Below are 24531 nucleotides of genomic sequence, written 5' to 3' on the forward strand. Positions count from 1 at the left end.
TTCTGTACTGTAGTCTTTCTGCTTCTGGGTACTGTTGGTGTAAACAATGAACTTATGTTGTGGTAAAATACTGTTGTTTGAGTATGCAATGAATGTGATCTGTTTATACATGGCATATGCATTATTACTGTTAATAAAGACATCTTTTGTAAAAATTTCATTTGCGGCTCCTTGTAATTTCTGTGTCATTCAAAACATCAAAAGTGCATTACAATTTGCAATTTTGCATTTCCAGCAGCAATCGTTTCAAAGCACTTTTATTAACTGCATGTAAACATGAGAATCGAGAAATGATTGACATGGTCAGTTTAGAATCTAAAAAAATAATTGCTGAAATAACAATGCAAGCGCAAAGTTTGTTTTGAGAAAAAAAGAAGACATTCCACACCAAAAAAAAAGAAAAAGAAAAAATATTCTGTGGAAAATGAATGAAATTGAAATTGTTCCTATATCAAGTTTCTAAAATGTTGAGCTCGAGCACCACCTCCAAGCATTTTGTTTTGGATGCTGTTCCCTCAAAAACAACAATAATTTAACTAGGAATTGACTAATATTACTTATAAATGCCACTGATAACCTGAGAACAAAAGATGTCTGCTAAGTGCGGTGAGAGCGATGTGCGCTTTGGCTTGCTTCCCATTTTCCAGCCCACCAGAATACACATTATGTATTCAACGTGATATTATTCTGTCGAAGTAAGCGTGAAACATTTAAACACACTTCAAAAAATTTGAAAAAGATGACCATCTTTGCAGTCTCCTGTGAGCCCTGATATTTATAACAACATCCTTCTGCCCAGAGTTTGAGTGTTTTGCAATGCGAAGCAGGCGGATAGTGGTCTTTAACACTTGTGGCCTGTGCTGAACACTGCCACACTTCACTGACAATCCCAAATTAATGTTCAGAGAAAAGTCTACCGTACGCTATTCAACTTCATTCAGTCTTGAAGGTGTCACGGTGAAAACTGTTTCCGTAACTATCAACTTCCTGAGTCCTGGTGCGACTGAATATCTCACGCAATATTGATTTTTTTTTTTCCTCTGTGCATCCATCATTGTGGCACCCATGTCAGCGTCCATTTGATGTCCCTGTTGCTGTCCATGGTTTGTTCTCAGGCCCTAGGAGGTTTCCCCTAGGAGGAAGCGAGACACATTCTCATACACAACAAAGGTGATGCAGCAGGCCGGAGTGACGCGGATCAGGTTGGGGATGATTCCTTTATAAAACCCCACGGCGCCTTCATTCCTGAGAAGACAGTGAAAACATATTAACCATACTGCAATACCAATACCGTAATTACTCCAATAATAACACTCCATAAGGTAATTACTCCACCTGGTCCCAGTGGACCACCGGGAAAACTTCAAACAGATTGTGTGAAGTCTGGAGATGCTAATGAATCTAATTAATATCATGCTACAACAAAAGGCGTACTTCAAAAGTAAAACTGAACATCAACTGTATCTAATAGAAACATCAGAGTAGGAGTTTAAGTAGGGCATCTCAAAATTGTTCCTCTTAGAAGACCAGTGTTCATATCAGAGCGGTTTCTTATTTCCTTAAGCAGTCTTTTTCAAATATAAAAAGGATGTCTCATCTATGTTTGATGTATTCAACTAATTTGCATGAAATCTATTTTTTATTACTTTGGGATAAGTGTATTCAAAGTATGAGCAAAGGCAGTGTGAGTAGACAGGTAATATACCTCCATGTTCTTCTAACGACATCGGTGACCCCACGATATTTATTGTGCTGGTCCTGCAGGCGAGCTCGCACCACCTGGTATGGGTACGTTGTAGCCACAGCAAATATTTTGGATAACGCTGCCATTGTGATATATTCCAGCGGATTCTGCATTGATTGGGGGGGGGGGGGGCAATGTGAGGAGGGCGTGTGAGCGCATGTATCAAACATCACGAGAAAGAGAGAACCGAATAGTGAACAGTGTAGGGTCGAAAAACCGTTGAGTTGATTTTGCCAATTACTGCTCATCCGTTGTGGATTCATTGTTAATTTGACAATTTTTGAAGCATATGTTGTACATGCCACAGGTCATATGTGAGGTAAATCAAAGAGTGAGTAAATTTCCAGACTGTTGGTGGTTTATGGGATTAATGACTCACCAGCTTCTCATCCGAAGACATTTTCTTGTATTTGTTGTAGTCTCTCTTAAGCTCCTCATAGGCCATAAACTGCAGCGCTCCGTGGGACGTTCCAAACAGGCCAGGGATATACCCCTTTAACATGCATATGCTCTGTTAGCCATTTGTGTCAGGCACATTCCCGCAATTCAATGTAAAACATCTACAGACAGCATATAAAGCATTAATAACGATGCTCCAGCACATAAGATGGTATGCTCGATCCTCACAGACCCTTTCAACAAACCATCACTTACAACTGTGATATTAATTGAACTCATATCTTCCATATGTATTTACACGGTATTAATGAAGCCGCTACAATAAATCCTGAACATTGCGTTGCATTAACACACCAGTGACTGCGTGCTTCATGACAACATGGAGAAGTAGAGACCTCTGGCGGTAATTCACTTAACTGCAACCCCACATGGCAAAATGACAACCTGTCTGATGCAAGACTAGTTCTTGTGGTGGGACAGTGGCAGCTTAAACCTGAAACCTCTCTTTACAATTGCATTTCAGTATTATGTGGTATTAGCTAAATATACCCTATTTGTATTGCTATAGAAGATGTAATCACGTTAGATTGACGTTTCACCTTGTACAGTCCAGGTACTCCCTCATGGCGGTAGATCTTGACCAGTGCATCAAACATACCCTTGTACTGTTTACTGGCTGCATCAGCATTATACTGTAGCACCATCCTGGTCTTGGTCACCCATATTGGGTTGGTTAGGGTGAGTGTCATTATTCCTTGACACAGAAGAAGCAAGCATGAAATTACATAGATCCATTTCTTTATTCAAATAGGTGACAAAGAAGCAGGCATTGTGATGTATGATAGCACTAAAAGACCACATCTAGCAACATGGGGGCCTAAATAATGTCAACTTAATTGACACATTAACTATCTGTGCTGTGCCGGAGTTACATTAGGTAAGGGTTAATCACATATGAACCAACTTTGCCTTTCTGAATAGGTACTGTGAAGAAGTGACAAACTCAGATCCCACATTCATGTCTTTCTTATTACATTTGATAAATGTCACTTGAGAATTACATGCCATGACAGAAAGAGGTCACTCTCCCTTGTGCCTTTACCAGTTTTTACCAGTTAAGCTTTTGAGAGGCTTTCCACCCTCTGGGTAAGGCATGCAGGAAACCAATGCATGTGACTGCATTAGGCCATAATGAATAGAGGAGAAATTAGATCAATTTGACTTGTTCACTATCAGTCACAGCCAAGTCAGAGTTGTAGTATTTGGCTGTTATTGTAGACTCAACATTGATTATCAGTGTAAGTGGCGCAGCCGTGTCCGGATAAAAGTAGAACTAACCTGCTTCTGCGGCTGACACCAGATGTTCTGTGGCACTCAGTTCTGTTTGACGACCTTCCTTTGTGTATGCTTTAATGGCATTGTAACTGTAGAGGAGATAACATGGGAAATAGGACACCTCAAATACAAAAACACGGTCATGGGTTAAGCACATACTGCTAGACAAAATTATTGGCTCCATTGAACTTTGTTGTTTGTTATTTATTGTACATGATATAAGGTGACCTTGGTTTTCATGCCTGCCACCCAATGACTGCTGGGATAGGCTCCAGCATCCCGCGACCCTGAAAGCAGGGTAAGCGGCTTGGATATTCTTATATTATCGTTATTGATAAAGATTAGCCTATGAATAAATAGCACCAATAACAAGCTAAGATCTGTTTCACGAAAATTTGTAAAAATTATTTTTGAATTTCTAGTGGTAAATGTTGAATGACATGGATGGCCTGGCAGTCTGTCCAAGGTGTCTCCCCGCCTGCCGCCCAGCACATCCCCACGACCCTGGGAGCAGGATAAGCGGTTATGATAATGGATGAACAATTGCCGTCCATTGTTGCAATGCTTAACATTCCTGTACACCTTACTGTGGAGTAGATTTCACCTCGATATAGCTACTTAATGGCTCATTTGGATCAAGGAATTCTTGATATGCTTTCAGCAGCTCCACCAAGCCTGTACTGCTGCCACTTGGTTATGAATGTATTTTAACTGGCTTCACATGCATGACGATTCTTACACTGTCTTTTTTTAAAAAAAAAAATGGTTAACTTGTTTATTAAATCTTAAGATAAATGGTTAGAGTCAGTAAATTACTTGAGAACTTTTTCTGCCTTTGTATTTAAAAAAAAGATGGTGCTTTTAAAAGTGAGGTTTTCACTTTAAGCTCTTCCCCTGAAGTCAACAGAAAAACTAAATAAATAAATAGAGGTACAATGAGAAGTATCACATTTAGCTGATGAAAACCTGTTAAAGATAAGTGAGTTACAACCATTTTATAACAAATTCTTATTGTGTTGTTGCATTCATCATGTCCCATTCAGTTGTTATTACAAAAAAAAAGGTGCATGCTTATCTTGAACTTCACACACATCGTTTTGGTAAAATGTGGTTACAAACTGGAAAAAAAGAAACGTCTATCATTGTACATGATATGTGACCAAGTCTGGCCTTTTTAAATGGCTATCATGACCTACAAGCCTTTGCAAGCGAGAGCTGTCTTGCAAAGTTGTCAAAATGATCAAAGATCAAACTCATTTATCTTGATCTACATTGCCTAAACATAATTGCGGGCAATAGTTTGGCAGAATTGTTACCAAGTGGGGAAAGGGAATGTGAAGTGAACAGCTGTGGAGCAAGTTATGGGTGTACGTTTGGCATCGGCAGATTGTGGTGTACCACATAATTACAATACCTACACTCCATGAAAGCAAATATTAACACATTTTTGAAACATGATGTAAGGTTATCATATTGCTCACTGCTAACCCCTACTTGTTACACTTTTTCTGGTAGTATTTATAAAGAAAAGAAACAGGACAAAATATGGAAAGGAAAAACCAGAGATGAAAGACATCGGAGTGCTGTCTCTGTCATAGTAGCCTTTTAAGCAGTATGATATATATATACAGTGCACTTGGCCATACTTACAAGAAGAAATAAAGACCCCATGATGCTCCAGCTCCCCAAATATTTGGTGTCACTCCTTGGTACAGTCCTCTAAGCCCCTCTTGTTGCCAGACACATTTCATACAATGCAAAATGCCAGTATACTTGGGTCTCAACTCCAGCCCATCACTTACTGCATAAAGATAAGAAAAGAGCATTATTGGTGCATGTCAACATTTATTTGAGCCAACTTTTGGAACGTCACACATGCAACACTGACAGGCAGCTTGAGCAAAAATGCCTCCAAGTGGAGTGCAGCATGTGGATCATGTGGCAGAAACAACATGACACAAGTCGGTACACCCACCTGCGAACCTGATTTTCACGAGATCCAGTGGGTGAAGCACCAATGTCGACACCACTCCTCCGCTGAGTCCTGCGGCCAGGTTCTCCAATTTAACGTGGCTGAAGACATGCTTAAAATGTCCCGCGATGGGGAAATTAGAGCCAGGGTGGACGGAGGATTCTGTTGCTGCAACGCCACTGTGGTTCGGAGCAGACCCCATGTTTAACGTGGTTTCCTCCGGCGGCTAGCGATGTTATTCAACAGCAAACGTGATGGCATGGCACTCACATTGTCAGGCATAAATCGGATGTACTGACGGTATTCATTTTGCGTAAGCTCTTCATTTTTCGTGGATTCAAATGACCCACGTCTCCGACATGCGGTTAGAGTGCGTCAACATACACCCATTACTAACTTGACCTTACCACTGAGACTTGCGTGACGCAACGCAATCCCATAATGCAACGGGTCTTACTACGTCACATCACCCGTATCAACACATGGGCGTTTGACTCTCGCGTTTTCAACTATTAGTATTAACATTATAGTTTACTTCATTTCGTTCAGATTCATTTCACCATCACACAGTATGAAAGTTAAAGTACTGTCCAGGAATCCGGACAATTATGTCCGCGAGACTAAATATGATATACAACGCGGTAAGTTGAATCAAATGTACCGACGCATATCCGGCTAGCTAGCTAACGTTTGTTTAGCGGTGATCAGAAACATTGAGGCTAGCCGGTTTGGTAGTTGGAGATGATGCAGCCCAAATCCGTGCAGTTTTAAAGTTGGATACCTCCTGCATCAATGCAAACTAGCGGAGCGATTAAGAGTTGATATAGCCGATCTCAGCTGTCACATTACGCTTGTGTTAGTGAAATACTGAGTAGCCATTAACTTGCATCGCTGACAGCAAATTTAATCCATTGATTAAAATCGGTCAGTACATTTAATCTTAACTGTAAAGAGGTGGCTTTTATTGTTTTTTTCCATAGTCCCCAGAAACTACGATCCAATCCTCCATCCATTTGAGGTGCCCAGAGAGTACACCCGGGCTCTGAATGCTACTAAACTGGACAGGGTGTTTTCCAAGCCTTTCCTGGCCTCCCTGGATGGCCATAGAGACGGAGTCAACTGCATGGCTTCGCACACCAAGAGTCTGTCCACCCTGCTCTCTGGCTCTTGTGATGGCGAGGTACCTAGTAGCTGCCATAAATATAACATCATCTTACTAAATGTAGTAAGGCTTTAGAAGTATGACATAGCACATAGGTTAGGTTTGATAACCCACAAGATGTGAGTGATATATCATTTGCGATTACAGTAATGTAAGGACGCATGTGATATGCCACCTAACACATTGAGTAGGCTGTGTGCATTAGCCAATCAAACCATCTCATAATCCAGTGCCTGCTTCAATGACGTTATTGTTTGTTTACATTTTGATCAGGAGATGTGCAATGTCACTCTGCAACTTGTACTAACAGTGTGTGCTTTAGTGAATAATAAATAAGCAACAGGAGTGACGGCAGGCAGCGAGATGATGACAAAGCAATGTTCTTTGGTTCTGAATCCATAATGGAAACTTTATTCCTCTAATGTGGTTAAATTTTGCTCTCATGAGGTAATTTGGACTGAAAAATATGCATGCCAAACAAGATAATGTTTAAAGCAAGCTGCAGTTAAAGAAAGTTTATCAACTCATTTGTTTCACCATCTTTGTTTTTCTTCTCATCTTACTACACTTTACTACTCTTTCAATACGTGTCCACGTGAACAAATGCAGCTTTTCATACCAGCCAGCCACATGCAGTAGGCGAGCCAGCGGTAGAGACATTTTATGCTCCAAGTCTATTTTTTCCCTCTGGCTTGAGCAAACCGTGAGCAACTTTAATTTTTAAAGTACATATAAGCACGCCTTTATGTACGTATTGGAGAGTGTGGAAGAGAGGTGAAGAAGAGAGTGCAGGCAGGGTGGAGTGGGTGGAGAAGAGTGATTTGCGGTGTCCGGGTAGTGTAGCGGTCTATTCCGTTGTCTACCAACACAGGGATTGCCAGTTTGAATCCCCATGTTTCCTCCGGCTTGGTTGGGTGTCCCTACAGACATAATTGGCCGTGTCTGCGGGTGGGAAGCCGGATGTGGGTATGTGTCCTGGTTGCTGCACTAGCGCCTCCTCTGGTTGGTCAGGGCGCCTGTTCGCGGGGGAGGGGAACTGGGGGGAATAGCGTGATCCTCCCACGCGCTACGTCTCCCTGGCAAAACTCCTCACTGTCAGATGAAAAGAAGTGGCTGGTGACTCCACATGTATCGGAGGAGGCATGTGGTAGTCTGCAGTCCTCCCCGCATCGGCAGAGGAGGTGGAGCAGCGACCGGGATGGCTCGGAGGAGTGGGGTAATTGGCCGATACAATTGGGGAGAAAAAAAGGGGGGGGGGGATAATATATACTGGGATAGGCTCCAGCATCCCCGCAACCCTGAGAGCAGGATAAGCGGTTCGGATAATGGATGGATGGAATAATAGGAGTGATTTGCGACAGAAGGGTACCAGCAAGAGTTAAAGGGAAGGTTTACAAGATGGTTGTGAGACCATCTATGTTATATTGTTTGTTATATGGCACTGACGGAAAGACAGGAGGCGGAGCTGGAGGTGGCATAGTTGAAGATGTTTGAAGATGCTAAGATTTTCATTGGACGTGACGAAGAAGGACAGGATTAGGAACGAGTATATTAGAGGGACAGCTCAGGTTGGATGGTTTGGAGACAAAGAGCAAGAGAGGCAAGATTGAGACAGCTTGGACATGTGTGGAGGAGAGATGCTGGGTATATTGGGAGAAGGATGCTGAATATGGAGCTGCCAGGAAAGAGGAAAAGAGGAAGGCCAAAGAGGAGGTTTATGGATGTGGTGAGGGAGGACATGCAGGTGGCTGGTGTGACAGGAAGATGCAGAGGACAGGAAGAGATGGAAATGGATGATCTGCTGTGGCGACCCCTAATGGGAGCAGCTGAAAGTAGTAGTAGTAGATATAAGCACCTTTAATGGCATATTGTGAGAGTAATCAAACATTGCAATGCAAACGCATTTGAAAAGATTACTACACAGGTTCTTTCTCGTTATCAGAAACATTTTCATAAGATTAAGGGAATATTTTGTTGATGTTATGTTACTTTAATTTATGATCGTAATGATAGCAATTATCACTTTCACCACAGCTATTGTAATGAATAAATATTATAATTAGGCACCGATAGGCTGCCACAAAGAAACTGGGCAGCAGAAACGTTTAGTCTTGTATCCTTTGCAGTGTATTGGGCTATTATGTTTTGCCTATATCACCTAGCCTTATGATCTACCACAACGTAGACAGTGTTGGCAAGTGTTTTTGGCTTTCTGTTCTGTAAGGATGTTGAGATAAAGCATTCTTGCAGGGATTTGACACTGTGTGGTAATATATGCTTAATTTGGTCCTTAGGTGAAAGTATGGAATCTATCCAAACGTGAATGTGTCCGAACACTACAAGCACATGAAGGTTTTGTCCGGGGAATGGTTGTCCGCTTTTGTGGCACTTCCTTTTTTACGGTAACTTTTTCCTGTTACTACACCTTGGAAAATGATTTCATTATTATCAGACATTCAACTGGCCTAAAACATGAGGTTCTTTTGTCATTGCATGTTGTGTGTTTATCACTGGTCAGAATCAGCATAATTTTTGTGTGTTGTGTGTATCAGGTTGGTGATGACAGAACAATCAAACAGTGGAAATTGGAGGCACCAGGCTACGGTGAGGAAGAGGAACCAGTCAGCACTATTTTGGGCAAGGTATATAATATCAAAAACAAAATGGAAACCTCGAGATAGTCTAGCTCCCTTGTATAAGTTTTAGCTAAACAGGAAGTTGTAGTAGCTTCTACTAGGGCTGTCAAGATATAACATTTTCACTATATGATCATGGCAAAAAATATCATGGTATTGATATCACAATATCTACAACGATCATTAAAATAGTACCACTTAAAATTCATCTTAATCAGTGCTCATTGCACTTTTAGTGCCTCAGCTACTATATCCAAAAGCACACCCTCTTCTGTGAAAATGCAGAAGAAAGAAAAATTGCACCATAGACTAACTTAACATTACATATTTTTTCAACTACATAACATTTCTTAATTTGCTATGCTGTCATCTGTAATAGGTCTATGAAATATATCTTACACGATGCCTAATGACATTGGTATTCACTGATTGGTTTTACATTCAGGTCACATCCAGTGACACCACATCTGATACGGTCAAAAATGTTCCCCAGGGAAAGACACACCAGTCTCTGTCCTTATTAGCAGCAAAAAGACAGAGTGATGAGTCCTCATCAGGGAAACCCTATTTTATACGGAATTGTTATCTTACAGTGCCATCATTACAACCTGCTCTGATGCTGGCACATGTATGGAAATCAAAATAAGTAGGCATTTGTCTTTTTCTATCACAAAAAAAGCAAAACTGTCTGAATTGTTGTCAGTGGAGGAGAAACTGGTGCCAGCATCGCTTGTGCATTATGTAGACCAACGCCATTGCGTGGATTTATTTGTTGCCATTGTAGTTGTTCTGTAGGAACTCTTGAGTCCTGATTTCAGCACCAGCGCTAACTGAAACACAAACGATAACTGTACACCTGACTCCTTGCCAGTGTTACAACAAAATCTGTGACCATCGAAAAATGTGACCGTATGGTTGTCCTGAACATACAGAAAGCACCACCTTGCTGTTGTCATTAGATTGCAGTGCTAAGGGATGACCAGCCTCCCAGATAGTTATCCTGACCTTAACCACACCTTACCCATACCTAAAGTTAACAGGGAGGTGGGAGGACTTGTCCAGCCTGCTGCCAAACTCTCGGACTATTCCCCAGTTTTTTTGGTTACTGAAACATGGTCACAGTTTTGACAGTCGCAGGTTCTGGTATAACACTGGCATGGCTAGGCACACAGTGGTGTCATTACAGCTTCAGCACAATAGTGGGGAAAAATACATCTTACTTTCGTCACTGCCAACGTTAGCGGGGAGGTGATTTCGGCCACACCCCCAATTATGAAAGGCTGTGCATACTTATGCAACCAGGATATTGTAAGTTTTGTATTTTTCTTCTTTTTTTCTGTAAAATGTTTCTGATTGTTTTTCACTTTATTTTTATTGGTTGCAATTTCGCATTAAGGGTGGAAAAAGTTCTGACATGATTTATCTTTGTTGCATTTTTTGACGTCACAAAAATCCTACCATTTTAACAAGGGTGTGTAGACTGTTCGTATCCACTGTATGCTACAAATGCGTGTACTCAGCGTATGTGAGCACGTTGGATGTAAGTGTCATGTAAATGCATCAAACATGATATGATTTGCAGCAGCAACTTGAGATTATATCTCATACCGATTTGATGTTGAATAACATGTTGTCTCCCACACAGTCGGTATTCACAGGGATAGACCATCACCACAAAGAAGGTGTATTGGCAACATGTGGCCAACAGGTGGACATCTGGGATGAGCAGAGGAGCAGTCCTATCCGCTCCTTCTCTTGGGGTGTTGACAGTTTCAGCTCTGTGCGCTTTAACCCTGTAGAGGTGAGCCTCCACCATGCATTCCCACGATGCAGAGCAAACACATAACACTTTGGCTTATTTACTAGCACTACTACTTTGCCACATTATGTCATGACAGGACTGAACTAGAAATAAAAAAGAGCATTATTAGTGAAAAGTAAAGAGGAAAAAGTACATTTGCCAAGTTATCTTTAAGTTGTGGGACGTAATGGTCCTGTCTTTCCTCAGGTTGAAATTCTTGGAAGCTGTGCGTCAGACAGAAGTATAGTATTGTATGACATGAGAGAAGCCACACCACTCAAGAAGGTATGTCTCCGCCATTCATATGTACACCACATATATGGTTTTATATGTATTTATGTGATGTATATACAATTTTCTCCCCTCAGATGATTATGAGTTTCAAAAGTAACACGTTATGTTGGAACCCCATGGAAGCGTTTTACTTCACATGTTCAAATGAGGATTACAAGTGAGTGATCATGTTTAGGAGTACATGAGCGAGAGAAACAATTTCAATTGTGGGAAGCCCCTCTCCTTTAATTCTCATGAGCATTTTCCTTATTAAAACTATCATGGTTGTCATTTTGTCTGTCCCTAGTTTATACACATTTGACATGAGGTACCTGGATAAGCCCGTCATGGTGCACATGGACCATGTTTCCGCAGTACTTGATATTGATTACTCCCCAACTGGGAGGGAGTTTGTCTCAGCCAGTTTTGATAAGTCCATCCGCATCTTCCCCAAGGGCAGTGGCCACAGCAGGTCAGAACGATTAATGCTTTTCTAGAGTTGTCTTAAATACTTCATTGATTCAGTATGATAGTACAACTGTTAAACAGGTGCTTAGTACAAGCTTTCCTTTATTGTAGCTGGTATATTGTGCCCAGTAGTTTGCAGGTATTCCTTTGTTCTTTGCAAATAGTGTTTTACAATTTTGTTTTGTTCAAAAGTTAAATTTTTGGATAAACTCATACATTACCATATGTCAGCTTCTACCTTAAATTATTGTCCTTGCCATGAGCGTAATGTTATTTTTATCATGTCGAAAAGTGGACTGGACCATAACTCAAGACAAATATTGGTTAACTCAAGACAAATATTAGTTTATTCTTCTTCACTATGTTCAGTCCAGTGCCTTCTTTAGCTTATTCACATGTGATGTTTGTTTCTTTTAAAACAGCCAAAGAAGATTTAATGACGCATTAGTTGTTGTCACATTATCAAGTATGATTGTTGTATTTTTTGTATTTCTGATACTAGGGAAGTGTACCACACCAAACGCATGCAGCACGTCATATGTGTCAAGTGGTCAGCAGACAACAAATACATTCTGAGTGGTTCTGATGAAATGAACATCCGGTTGTGGAAAGCTAATGCATCTGAGAAACTGGGAGTGGTGAGTCCTGTCTTTCCTCCTTCCAACACAAGGGGAGGTACCACGTAAAGATTAGCTCCATCGACTGGGCTGGTTAACAGAACACAGTGATACCATTACAAGACTTGCTTTGTTGTTGTTTTTTTTGGGGATTTTTTTTCCTCCCCAATTGTGTCCGGCCAATTACCCCACTCTTCCAAGCCATCCTGGTCGCTGCTCCACCCCCTCTGCCGATCCGGGGCAGGCTGCAGACTACCACATGCCTCCTCTGATACATGTGGAGTCACCAGCCGCTTCTTTTCACCTGACAGTGAGGAGTTTCGCCAGGGGGATGTAGCATGTGGGAGGATCACGCTATTCCCTCCAGCCCCCCCCCCCCCCCCCCACAGGCATCCCAACTGGCCAGAGGAGGCGCTAGTGCAGCGACCAGGACACATCCCCACATCCGGCTTCCCACCCACAGACACGGCCAGTTGTCTGTAGGGACACCCGACCAAGCCGGAGGTAACACGGGGATTCGAACAGGTGATCCCCGTGTTGGTAGGCAGTTGCTTGGTAGGCAAAGTTGCTTTGTATTTAAAAAAGTTTTTTACCTGCAACTCTGCCAGGTCATGCTGTCAGTTTAACTGAGTTTTTAACTTTGTGTGATATGATAAGGCGCTAACAAATTATTAATTAGTAATTAATGGTCCCATGTTGTATGTAAAGCATTAAAGTTGTGTTTGTCTCAGCTATTAGAAATTAAAGCTGGGGTAGGCAGTGTTCTGGAAAAGGCAAAAAAAAAAAAGCCAGAATTTGAAAATGCAGCTCTCCCCCCTCCCTTCTCTGTCCTAAGCCCCTCCCACTAGACCAGCACAGGCATATAATTCACCCTTTGCGATGTCCCGCCCCCCTTGGTTACTGTTGCTTCGCCTGGCAAGCTATCGTTCGTCTGCAAAATTTAAACATGGCGTTTACTGTCATGTCAGTGACAGATATTCCAGGTGAATTGACATCCAATTTCTGGAAAAGCAAGGAGATATCAGAGAGAAGTAGACAGAAAGGCTTGCAATATGCATTTGAAAGCTACATCCATGATATAATTTGTCAGCGTGTGAATGAAGGGGAAATTAAAATCGAGGCTAAAGCCTACAAGTCCCAATATAAGACCCAGGCACCCCACGTCTTAACTATTCACGTTAAGGACAAGGAGATAAATGAACAACGATGCTCGTGTACAGCAGGGTAAGACAATATAGATAGTTGTATTTTAAGTTGTATTTTAAGCTGACATTTAGTTATGAGTCCATATAGCCTACTAGCTAGCTTTCAGATCTAGCTAACATTAGGCTATGTTTTAGCTAGCCAGGCTAGCCAGCTGGATCAGGGGAGCTCACATGCACTTTCCCATTTGTTTAAAGTGCACCAGGATATTGCTTACACATTGTGGGCTTGATCCATACACTGGATCTTATAAAGGGAAGAACAGAAGAGTCAGCTAAGTCCTGCACAAGTTTGCCACAACAATGGCACAAACCAAGAGGTGGTAAAATAAAGGCTGTGCCCGTATCATCGGTGGTGGTCGCAAAGGCTAGACAGGATCGAAAGCAGAGACCAGTTGACTGTCACGTTAGCTAACCTAGCTAGCTAACGTTAGCAAGCATACCTTGGAGCAAACAAATGTGTTTTTGTTTATCCTCGATGGATTCAGCTGTGATTGAGGCCTTCCACACTGTTTGATCCACATTCGACATTTTTCCTCTTGGGTTTTACGCTTAGGAAAAGCCCAAAATACGACCCCACCCTCCAAACTTTTAGGATATCTGCTGTCTGATTTGCAGGTACCGTAAGCGCACTGCTTCGGCATTTCCTCAATAGCTTGCCAGGCCTCCCCTGCTTAATAACGGTTACTAATGTAGGATTGGACAGTGGCTGTTCTAGGGCGGGGCTTAGCGAAGGGTCAATTCAGATGTGTACAACCAGGAAATGCAAAACGAGGCTCTTGAAACTTGTATTGTAGTTGATAATCTATCCATATAAAGAATTATTTTTTTCAGTGATCTCTTAGTTACACTAATATTGTTTATGTAAAGCAGCCATTTTGTGTTGGTCTTGTTGATTTTAAAAAAAATAAAATACTTTTGTAGGGCACTGGTAGAGAGGAAAGAGCTAGTTAACACAACCACAAGCAACTGGCGGGGCAGGATCACGTGTGCGCATGTCTACATTTGTAGAACAGCCAATAGGAACGCCCTCTCTCTGAAATAATGGTCTGCAGACAGGCAGGTAGTCCATCCAGTCATTTTATTTTGGACAGAATGAAATGATTGGACGGGCTCATTATTATTATTATTATTATTATTATTATTACTTTTTGTCAGAGCATTCAACACATATAACAAAAACACTTCTACAATCAATCAATCAATCAAGTTGCATTTTATATAAAATGTCTACCCTAGCTTTAAACTTCCCTCCATAGAAGAACCTGTGTTTGACCTTGTATTATAAGTTAGCTGCATTTTTCAACACAGCCACGGCCCTGTGCCCACCTCAGCAGGGTAAGAATGGGCAAGTGTGCCAGGAGCAAAGGCAGCGCTGCTGCCAAGTGCTGTGATGGATGCTGACTTAGGGCAGAATCACTCTCAATAAGTACAATGTACCAATTGGCACAGCAGCACTGGCGGTAGATGAGGGTCTAAAAAACTCAAAATGTAGTGCCGTGGCTAAAAAAATTATTTCCAAAAAAACTTAACTGCACGATGAGCAACAAATCACATGGAATACTTCTCACTTTTTTAGTATATTCCTTGGGAGGGGGCACTTGTCAATGATTTTCAAAGAAGGGATGGTTTGTTAGTAGAAATGTAGGGCATGATGTCGTGTTTCTCTCTCCTGTTTATCAAGCCTCCCTTAGAATGTTGAGAACTATACCAATGCCCAAAAGGCCATTTAGAGATGAAGAATAAAGATGAATTGCATCTTCTTGTGCCATCTGCAATGGCCATCTTTCATTCTCAGCTGGATTTACTCTTCCTTATTCCCTTAATGCGGCATCGGAGTGGAAAATTTAGCTAACTTTTGGCACTTGTTTTAGTGTCACTATGTAAGAGGAGATTTATTCACAAGCTTTGCACTTAAATAGATCAGACAAGCCCTGCTCTTATCAGCACTTTAAATCAGCCAATCACTTAAAGCAGGGCACTCTGAGCGTAATGAAGCATTAACAATCTAGTTGTACTGAAAGGGTCTTTAATTATGGAGAAATGCTGAATCAAAGCTATGTCTGTTTGATCTTGGGGCAGAAAAATCACACTGGGTTAGTCTTGAGTCCCTTATAAGCTACTGTATACGATTTCTAATGGCTTTCCATCTAGCAACCTTTGCCACAATGTAACAAATCACCTTATTTTGGCCAAATACCACTGAGGTGTAGAATCGGACAGCTTTTGTGATTTTTCTCTGAAGGGTTGAGGTTTTTCATGCTGACTGTTGTTGAGAGGGACTGCCACGCAATCTAACTATGAATATATTGTGCAGCATTAGAAGGCAAGGCAGGGTTTTTGCTATATTCAAGTCTGTTGGCTTCGTTAAAGGCTTTTTGAGTGGCATTATCTAGATTTCCATTTTATTCTTCTCTTTTATTCAAGATCGCTTTTTTGCCATTGTTGCTTTTCCTCTGTATTGTTCTGTTGAGATCTTGGATGGATCTTCATATGGGAATTAAAAACCACGCGAAATGTGGTCATTTAAATGTAGGCTGTGCGAGCCCCACCGAAGTGGACCCCGTGACTATTTGAAAGTCTGAAATTGCAAGTCAAGTCACCTGTGCCTTTTCTTTTTCGTTTTTTTGTTTTTTTTGTTTTTTTGTGTGTGACCGAGTTGTTAAAAATTTCATGAATAATGTTTACCAGTGTGTCCAGGGGAAGTAGCATAGTCCAACTGGATCAGCAGCTGACAGCTCTTCTCAAACAAATTGAATCTGAGAAAAATCATTGCTTTTAATTAGAATAAAAGCCCTCGAGGAGAGCGCCTTTTAAAGAAGCTCAGCCAAGTAAAGAGAGAGGGGCTCAAGAATTTTATGAGAGGGAGGGAGGTTGTCGAGCTGTTGTCTTTGCTTTTTTAGCAAACATTAATTCAGATTTGAATGTGCAGTTTGTCAAGCTGAAGTTACTGCTCGCAGCTCAGGCCAGCATTTTATGATGTAAACCAGCATACCGCAACTGTCAGTAATGGCAAAATATACTCCGTATACATCCCCTAAATGATTATCAGACTCTGTAAACTCGCAGCAATATTGTTGTTGGCAATAGAGCAAATGGATAGAACTATATCCTCAATTTTTCAAAAATGAATTTGAAGTAACAGGGAAAATTACTTTGTGTGAAAGTAGGGGTGTTGAGTAGCCTTAAGTATTACTTTACATTAGGCCTGTTGTTTCTAACCAACCCCTAATTTATTTTATTTTCTCCCCCATTCTCCTTCCCTCCACCTCACTTTCCCCCTCACCTCATCATTTCATGTAATCCTTTTTTATTGTTCATTTATTTCCCTCCTGTTCTTTCTCCCTGCCCCTGCTGTTTTCTTTCTCTTGACCTCCTTCCACCCCTTTGCCCCCCCCTTCGCTTCTCTCATTACTGTGTTGTGTTCTGTAACTTATCCACTGTTTTCTTCCCCCTCTTCCCTCCTCTCTTCTCTTCAATTCTGTTCCTTCTCCTAATAATGCCTTCCCGTCTCACTCCTCACCGCCCCTGTGTAGTTGTCTCCCAGAGAGAAGACGGCAGTCAACTACAACCAGAAGCTGATGGAGAAGTTCAAGCATCACCCTCAGATCCGACGCATCGCACAACACCGCCACCTGCCCAAGGCCATCTTCAGCCAGACCAAGGAGCTGCGCGTCATGAAAGAGGCTCGCCGCAGGAAGTATGGGCCCGGACTCATTTACTTCTTCTCTCCATCATAGCTCTAGTATTGAGATACACTGGGATGTGTTTGGGAGTGAAATGGTTTTGTTACCATCAAAATAATGACTGATCGATTCATTTTTATGTAAGCAGAAATAAACAACAACTTGATAGATAACATAGCAACTGATCGAGGAACTAATCAGTATGAGGACTATCTTGATAAATTCAAGACATGGAGCTGGTGTGGTCCTAAATAAACTGGCTTATTTAAAATTGTGAAACTGAAATAACTCATTAGAAGCGTGAATATTTTAAAGGTTACTGAAGGAATTAATTTTGTCTTCGGCTGCACCACTAAAGTGAGGCAGCGCTGATCCATCTTTTGAGTATTATCTTTAGCCTCATTCCAGCTTTTCCTCATGAGTAGTCTGTCTCAGTTGTGTCCATGTAGAGGATATGGTGACTTTGACTGTTGACAGAGTATTTCTGACTGATGTAGGTACAACGGCCTAATTTCAAAATATCAATGATGGGAATATCCCCCATGACTTTGTCCAGATAGATCCTACATACACATTTACCGCTTGCATGGTGAATTGATTTTACCAGTTTGCATTGCTGTCCAATGATTTGTACCTTAGTGCTATTTTTGTTTGTTTGCATACTGATGTGTGCTTAGGACTGAATGATTTACTATCTATGGTTTATGTTTTTTTCCCAAGGTACAATTGAGTCAGTGACGTAGGTGTTAGGTCAACAATCTGTTTCCCTCATATTCTCCCTGTCGTCTTCCCCCCTCTCTGTTTACTTTGCTTATAACCCCCCCCCTTCCACCCACCCTCACCCCTGTATATTCTCACCAGCAGCACTGTGAGGTTGGGTTATTCATGGCTTTTCATGTGTGTTTTTCAGAGAAAAGAACGTACGCAAGCACAGCAAACCAGGAACTGTTCCAGTGGTGTCAGAGAAGGAGAAGCACGTTTTGACAGTGGTGAAATAGACCTAGGTGGAGAAGATTGCGTAGGGGCCAGATGGTGTCATCAAGAGATGAGGCAGAGCCAGAGATCACATCCGCCTGCGGCCATATTGACAGAGCTGTCACTCAAAAATGTAGCACACTTTCTGGTGAATACGTTTGTTTTTTGGGGGGGGGGGGCACATTTCCATTTTCATATGGCTCATTTTTAGAGGAAGCTGAATCTTAATATACAACAAGAGAGGGACTGGACTCCTACTGTAGGACTCGCACATCATGTGCTTCACAGTGTTAAAGGGACACGGCATGGTTTGATCTACACACACAAAGACAAGTATGTACAAATACCACTGTGAGAAGATTGTACATTTGACTCCTTTGGCATTAACAACATATCTTGATGTGATCATTATTGACAGATTTTAATTTTGAAAGCTATATTACATTTTACATTACATTTGTCATATTACATTTGACATGTATGTCAGGTGAATCGGCCGTACTCCCTGTCTCCCTGCCTGCCGCCCAATGACTAGTGGTATAGGTTCCAGCATCTCTGCAACCTTGAGTATGGATAAGCTGTTTGGATAATGAACGAATGAATATTACGTTTTTCTGATGTGGTTTTGCAAAATTTAACTCACAAATAAACTGCTATCTTTCTGAGGCTATAAGCCAACTTGGCCCAATTTTACAGTCTACCTGCAGCAATGCTGTTTATCAACTGAAATGTCAAACCACCATTGTTGCTGCATCTCATGAGCTAACTTCTTATGGTTTTGTTAAATATCAAAACTCCCCAAATTATACCAGAACATGGGCAGTTTGCTGGGGCTACCAATAATAATGACTATAGTCATTTTTTTTTTCAAGCATTGCAAACAGTCATCTGGTCTGACAGTGATACATACTACATCTGTTAGCAATTGTCAAGGTTAGTTTGCCTATGTACTTGTGTATTTATGAATAAACTTCCAAAAATGATCAATGCTATTCATTCATTTTATTTGGATGGTGTTGTGGGCAAAATATTTTAGCAATGGGATTGACACCAAGTTTGATGCCTCTCTTTGACTTGTTGCAGGGGATTACTTTGTTGCTAATTAACTTACAGTCTGAATGAGGTATAGTCTCTATCCTCTTAATCGCTGCGGGCTTAACCACCCATGCACATGTCTTATTACATAATCCTATCAACACTGGAGCTTCAGAGAGGTCCCAACTAAAGGGCTGGGAGTCGATAGGGATCTAGTGGAGGTCACAGATTAGACCGGAGTAGGTAAAGGTGGACTAACCTGAGGGGTTTGGTGTTCAGTGGTCAGGTTGGCAGGCTGGCAGGAGACCTGCTTCGATGAAATTAAAGACTTATTGTAAGGAGGTTTTACCCAAACTAGTGTTTTAAGGGTCTGAAAAAGTAATACATTTTTTTAAGTTATGTTTTGGAGACTCAAAGCCTTATATGACCTGGATATAGTTTTTAAAAAAGTACTTCAGGTCTGAAATGTAGTTTTAAAGTAAAAGAACAACAACAAAAAACTGCAATTTCGTCCTGGTTATCCAGTGAGATAATCAATGTAGTCTTCTAAACGTATTGCCTGATAGTTGCAGTTGCTTCCATCTTTAACATCTATTTGAATTTCAGTCTATCATTAATCAGGTATGACAACAATCTTAATTATGTTATCACCATAACTGCCAGGCTTGTCGCTGCATCTGATTTAGCTTGGGGTTAACTCGTTTCTGTATGAGCACTGATTTTTCAGTGCAATATTTCAAGTTAATGTTAGCCTACTGGAGAGGAGGGCAGATGGAGACCATTTTGCGTTATACATTTCCTCGACTTTATTCAGTATTTACCTTTACACTTCACAGTCATCCTGCATCCGTCGCAGGATAAAATATGCATGACGCTGTCTTGATGCTGTTCCAGCTACACTAACCTCCAGTCCGTGTTTTGCGGATGCTGTCTGCTTGCTGTCAATGAACATACAGTGTGCCCACCCCCCCCCATCCCCCGCCCCTCTCGCCTCTTCTTTTTCATGGAGCCGCTCAGCTTTGTTCTACGTGTTTCTGTCGCTCCGCCTACCTCGCCTATGTGGATTTTTTCATTGCATCAATTTTTGTGCATTTAAGAAATCTCCAAGAATTCCCAATCTGGAGGCGTGCGAGAGCGAGAGTGTGAGAAGCGGACGCGCTCGGAAAGAAAACAAACAAGAACGGATAGGGCATCTGTATCCCGACATGCGATTAACCCCTTTTCTGGAGGATGCCAGCGATGGGTTAGACAGGATTTAACATGATTACAAAATAAGGCAAGCGCTGCTTCTTTGCTTTTTTAACATTCTGTGTTTTTGTAACATTTGTGCCTGGGGTTGAAGCTCAAGGTTGGCGTGCTGTAGTTACCTGTGGCCGATAGCCTTTGACACTGGTTATTTTAAGGACATAATTGTCTCAATTTTCGGAATTGTCTTGTTTGTCACGCGATTCGGCGTGCAGTATAGCTCGTCTTTTTTTTTTTTGCAGGGAGACACGCGGCTCTATAGGTTGCAGCGCATTTAATCTTCACTTGTGTCAATTGTAATGACTGATATTGATCACGAAAGCCAGGCATTAGTGCCCTGGGCGCTTATTTCAGGAGCACGTTGCATAAAACGCGCTGCGAGTATTTTGGTTGTATACGAGATGCCAGCCCACAGTAGTAGGCTATGGCCAAGCAGGGTCATCTTCAGTTGAGAACACCTCTAATTTGAGATGTACCTCCCCATCTGAGAATTTCAGTTTTTAACAGTTAAGCCTATTTCTCCAACTCAAATTTCAGATGTTGCCTAATGTATCGCCGGCTGTCCTTCTTTTATTAGCAATTGTGTCTAAAAGATGTCTGCTCCACACGGGCCTCGGGGCGGCCCCGGTCCTGCCGCTGCCACAACGGCTGGCGCCATGCCGGAGATGCCGGACCTCAGCCACCTCACCGAGGAGGAGAGGAAGATTATCCTCGGCGTCATGGACCGTCAGAAAAAAGAGGAAGCAAAAGAACAGTCGATGCTAAAGTAAGCCATCGCCGATTCACCGCCTTTTTTTTTGTTCACTTGAGAGAGCGCTGACAGCGCTGTCAGCCGTGCATCTGTGACTGTGAGTGTTGTGGCTAGCTGATAGGCTGTAGCATGGTTATTACGTACGGATCTCGTATCATTATTCCCCACTGAGACACTGGCAGTCATGTTGTCCCCCTGACATATCGCAGGTGTAAGAGGCTGTCTTCACCAGAAAACATTAATGGCCGACTAGCATAAGACACGGTGGTGAGTGGCATTTAGGGACATCGGATACAATCCTTTAACGACCCCCTTTAACGTCACTCGTTTTTAATTTAGTGCGGGTTGTAGTTGAATGCGGCCGCCACGGTTGGCAATTTGATTTCGGTCCTTCTGCTTTATGAACAGGCGAGCTTTCTTGCCACTTTGTTCGGCGTGTCTGTGCGTTGGACTTGGCACGACGGGCGCCATTTTCGCGTCAAAGCGGACCGGGCGCTTCACCCCCCCCATCACGTAAGCGTCACCAAGGTTACGCGATGTGACACCGGTAGGATCGTTTAAGGTGTCCTGTGTATGGCTACAAACGCGCACGGGGTCGTGTGGTTTCAGCACCTCGGCGCTGTCCACTCACTCCGCAGCGTTTTTAAGGTGGAGCAGAGTTTGGAGGTTATTTATTTATTTATTAGCCATCATGGCTTGTTGAACGACAACGCTGATTTAAGAGTAGCCTGTTGCAGTCCCCCCCCCCCCAAGTTGTATCTATCGTCATTTAAACTCACGTTTACTTTGGAGAGCGAGGCTACTTGCTGGGAGCTGTGTGAGAGGTTGTGGCCTTAAAATGTTCCAGCTGGTTCAGTTAGTGGTTGGTTGTCGTTTTAGATCGCTCTGTTTCACTAAAACGATGCACATGTTTGACTCAAAAATGAGTAAAAGAAACATTTTAGAGATGATAGTTTGTCGTGTACACCAAAGCAGACTAGTTTCACTCTTACCTGACCTATCTAGTGGTAATTTCTCTGTGCCTGGTTATTTTAACAGCTCTGAATGCTCTGCAGCAGAGGCCAAGCTGTTTGCTGTAGTAGACAAATAAATCAATTCGGGTTTGTGTCAGAAATCTCTCCTTTGTCACAACTGGCAGGCTTGCTAGCTGTTGCTTCACTGCATGGTCAGTGACTTACTGTCAGAGATGTGTGCCTGCATCACTGGGAGCTTTTAAGAGGCATTAGAGCTGTTGTTTTCCATCATCAGGTAAATATTAGCACTAAAGCAGCATTCCTAATGGGGAGGAAGTTGTGCAATCCCTACGTAGTGCTAGCATGGTAAACATGACTCATGTTCTCCAAGATATAGCTACCTCAGCTGCTGTGGTGTGTGTTGTGTGAATCATCCAGGCCTAATCCCCACCGCCTACTCTCTCTCTCTCTCTCTCTCTCTCGTTCTCTCTCTCCCCCTCTCCCCTATCTTTTCTCTATCACCGAGTGCTTTCCCCCCCCATTTCTCCTTATCTGAGGTAAAGGGATTGTCAGTTTTAGTCACTTGTAGCCCGAGAGTGATGTCAAAGCCTTGACAGTTGGGACTGAGCATGGCAGAAGAGGCTGTTCTTAGCAAGGGACATGGTGAATGACTGGCTGACTTACTGACTTGACCAACTGTCTCAATATTAGCTAGCTAACCCTATTGTAGACTGCACAAGTTGGAAGCATAGGTGAGCCACTGGGAGGTCAAAGAGTCCTTTGTCTCAAATGCTTAGATCCTAATTTACATGAGAGTCATGTTTCCAGCATGGCTTGGTTCACTTGCACCTCTGTTAGCTGGGGTCTTATCTCACCTGCAGGACTACACCACAGGCACATGACAACTTGGAAAAGACATTGATTGAGTTTCGTGGGTCAGCTGTCATGACTTTGTTACTGAGAGTAACTGCTCAGTTGAAAACAAGGAGAGTGTAAAGGAGTTGATCCTATTTATCCTAGAGATTTTCCGATAAAGCCCTTACTGTCAGTACATCAGTCATGATGATCAGTGCAGTCAGTCAAAATCTAACAGAGCATTTGTGTGTATTTATAGAGGAAGCTTTCTGTTTTTGGTTTTACTATTTCATATTTTACACAAGAATGTAAAAACAAGTATTTCTTTCATTTTTCACATTTTTATGTATTGCTTCCTACTCCTATAATTTTGTTGATTGTATTTTATTTGATCTACATGGGCAACCCATCACATTCCTTGTATGTACAAATGCACTAGTTACTGATTTGGATTGGGGACCCCATTAGTTAGCTTTAGGATGCACTGTCAGTATTTATAGGGTGACTCATCGTGAGTCATCCCCAAAACAGTAAATCCCCAGTTTCTTTACCTATGAATCATAAAAGCCTAACATATCCTAAAGCATCCTTAATATGCTACGCCCTGGCATAAGTACAACTGCAGTGGATTAAGTCGTCAATGGATGCTTCATGGCATTTGCAGCTATGTCAGAGACAAACACCCACAGCTGCAGTGTTCCCCGTAAAACCCATCCCCTATCATAGCCACAGTCCAATCTTTTGCCAGCTCGGGTGGCTTTTCTGGAAGTGGAAGTGGCATTTCTGAACATTGTAGTGTGTAATCTAGCAGAGGGAATCCTGGGAGCAGAGAGAGAGAGAGAGAGAGAGAGAGAGAGAGAGAGAGAGAGAGAGAGAGAGAGAGAGAGAGAGAGAGAGAGAGGGAGAGAGAGAAAAGAGAGAGAGAGAGAGAGAGAGAGAGAGAGAGAGAGAGAGAGAGAGAGAGAGAGAGAGAGAGAGAGAGAGAGAGAGAGAGGCAGGCCTTGAGCCGCAGGGCTTGCCAACTTGCTGTCATCTTACTAGAGGTCTTGACGCCAAGTACGGATGGAAATCCAACATTGCTGGCTCTCATGTAATTGGCTTCTCCTCCACTGTTTGTTCTTACCAGGAATGTGAATGCCTAGGTGTGTGCATGCTTGTCTGCATGTTTTTAATGTGTTGTGCCGATTAGGAGTCTATTTGCCACAGGTACCTCTTGCAGATCCATAAGGCGATATTAAGGAAAGCCCTGCAGTGAGCTCAGCTAAACCTAGCTTACTGATCTGATAACCTGAATGAATCAAAGCTCCTGCCGTAAAGGTTTTGGTGTGCTGCATGTTTAGTTTATACAGTATCCAATACATACATTCCCACCCGCCCTTACACACACACACACACACACACACACACATGAGCATAACTCCA

General features: G+C 42.2%; 3 protein-coding genes across 4 annotated transcripts in view; 2 read left to right on the top strand and 1 right to left on the bottom strand.

The window, feature by feature from the left end:
- Positions 1–165: 165 nt before the first annotated feature.
- On the bottom strand, positions 166–5839 carry LOC130117915 (mitochondrial folate transporter/carrier-like). The gene is made up of 7 exons (XM_056286179.1): positions 5454–5839; positions 5129–5279; positions 3482–3567; positions 2743–2897; positions 2124–2237; positions 1706–1851; positions 166–1245 (listed from the first exon to the last, which is right to left on the bottom strand). The coding sequence occupies exons 1-7, from the start codon at positions 5650–5652 to the stop codon at positions 1119–1121; spliced, it is 978 nt and encodes a 325-aa protein (XP_056142154.1). The 5' UTR covers positions 5653–5839; the 3' UTR covers positions 166–1118.
- An 86-nt stretch (positions 5840–5925) lies between these two features.
- dcaf13 (ddb1 and cul4 associated factor 13) lies at positions 5926–19245 on the top strand. Its single transcript, XM_056286326.1, has 11 exons — positions 5926–6091; positions 6431–6630; positions 8907–9014; positions 9165–9254; positions 10894–11049; positions 11257–11334; positions 11418–11500; positions 11630–11794; positions 12293–12428; positions 17146–17309; positions 18206–19245. Exons 1-11 carry the CDS (start codon positions 6022–6024, stop codon positions 18291–18293), a joined length of 1338 nt encoding a protein of 445 aa, XP_056142301.1. The 5' UTR covers positions 5926–6021; the 3' UTR covers positions 18294–19245.
- Positions 19246–21143: 1898 nt separating this feature from the next.
- The window catches only part of rims2a (regulating synaptic membrane exocytosis 2a), a 224806-nt gene continuing 221418 nt past the window's right edge, over positions 21144–24531 (top strand). For both annotated transcript variants that reach the window (XM_056286260.1, XM_056286261.1), the window contains exon 1: positions 21144–21316. In XM_056286260.1, the coding sequence (XP_056142235.1) occupies positions 21144–21316 (173 nt within the window). The remainder of the gene's footprint in view (positions 21317–24531) is intronic.

The sequence above is a fragment of the Lampris incognitus genome, chromosome 9 (assembly GCF_029633865.1).
Source record: "Lampris incognitus isolate fLamInc1 chromosome 9, fLamInc1.hap2, whole genome shotgun sequence".
Taxonomy (NCBI): domain Eukaryota; kingdom Metazoa; phylum Chordata; class Actinopteri; order Lampriformes; family Lampridae; genus Lampris; species Lampris incognitus.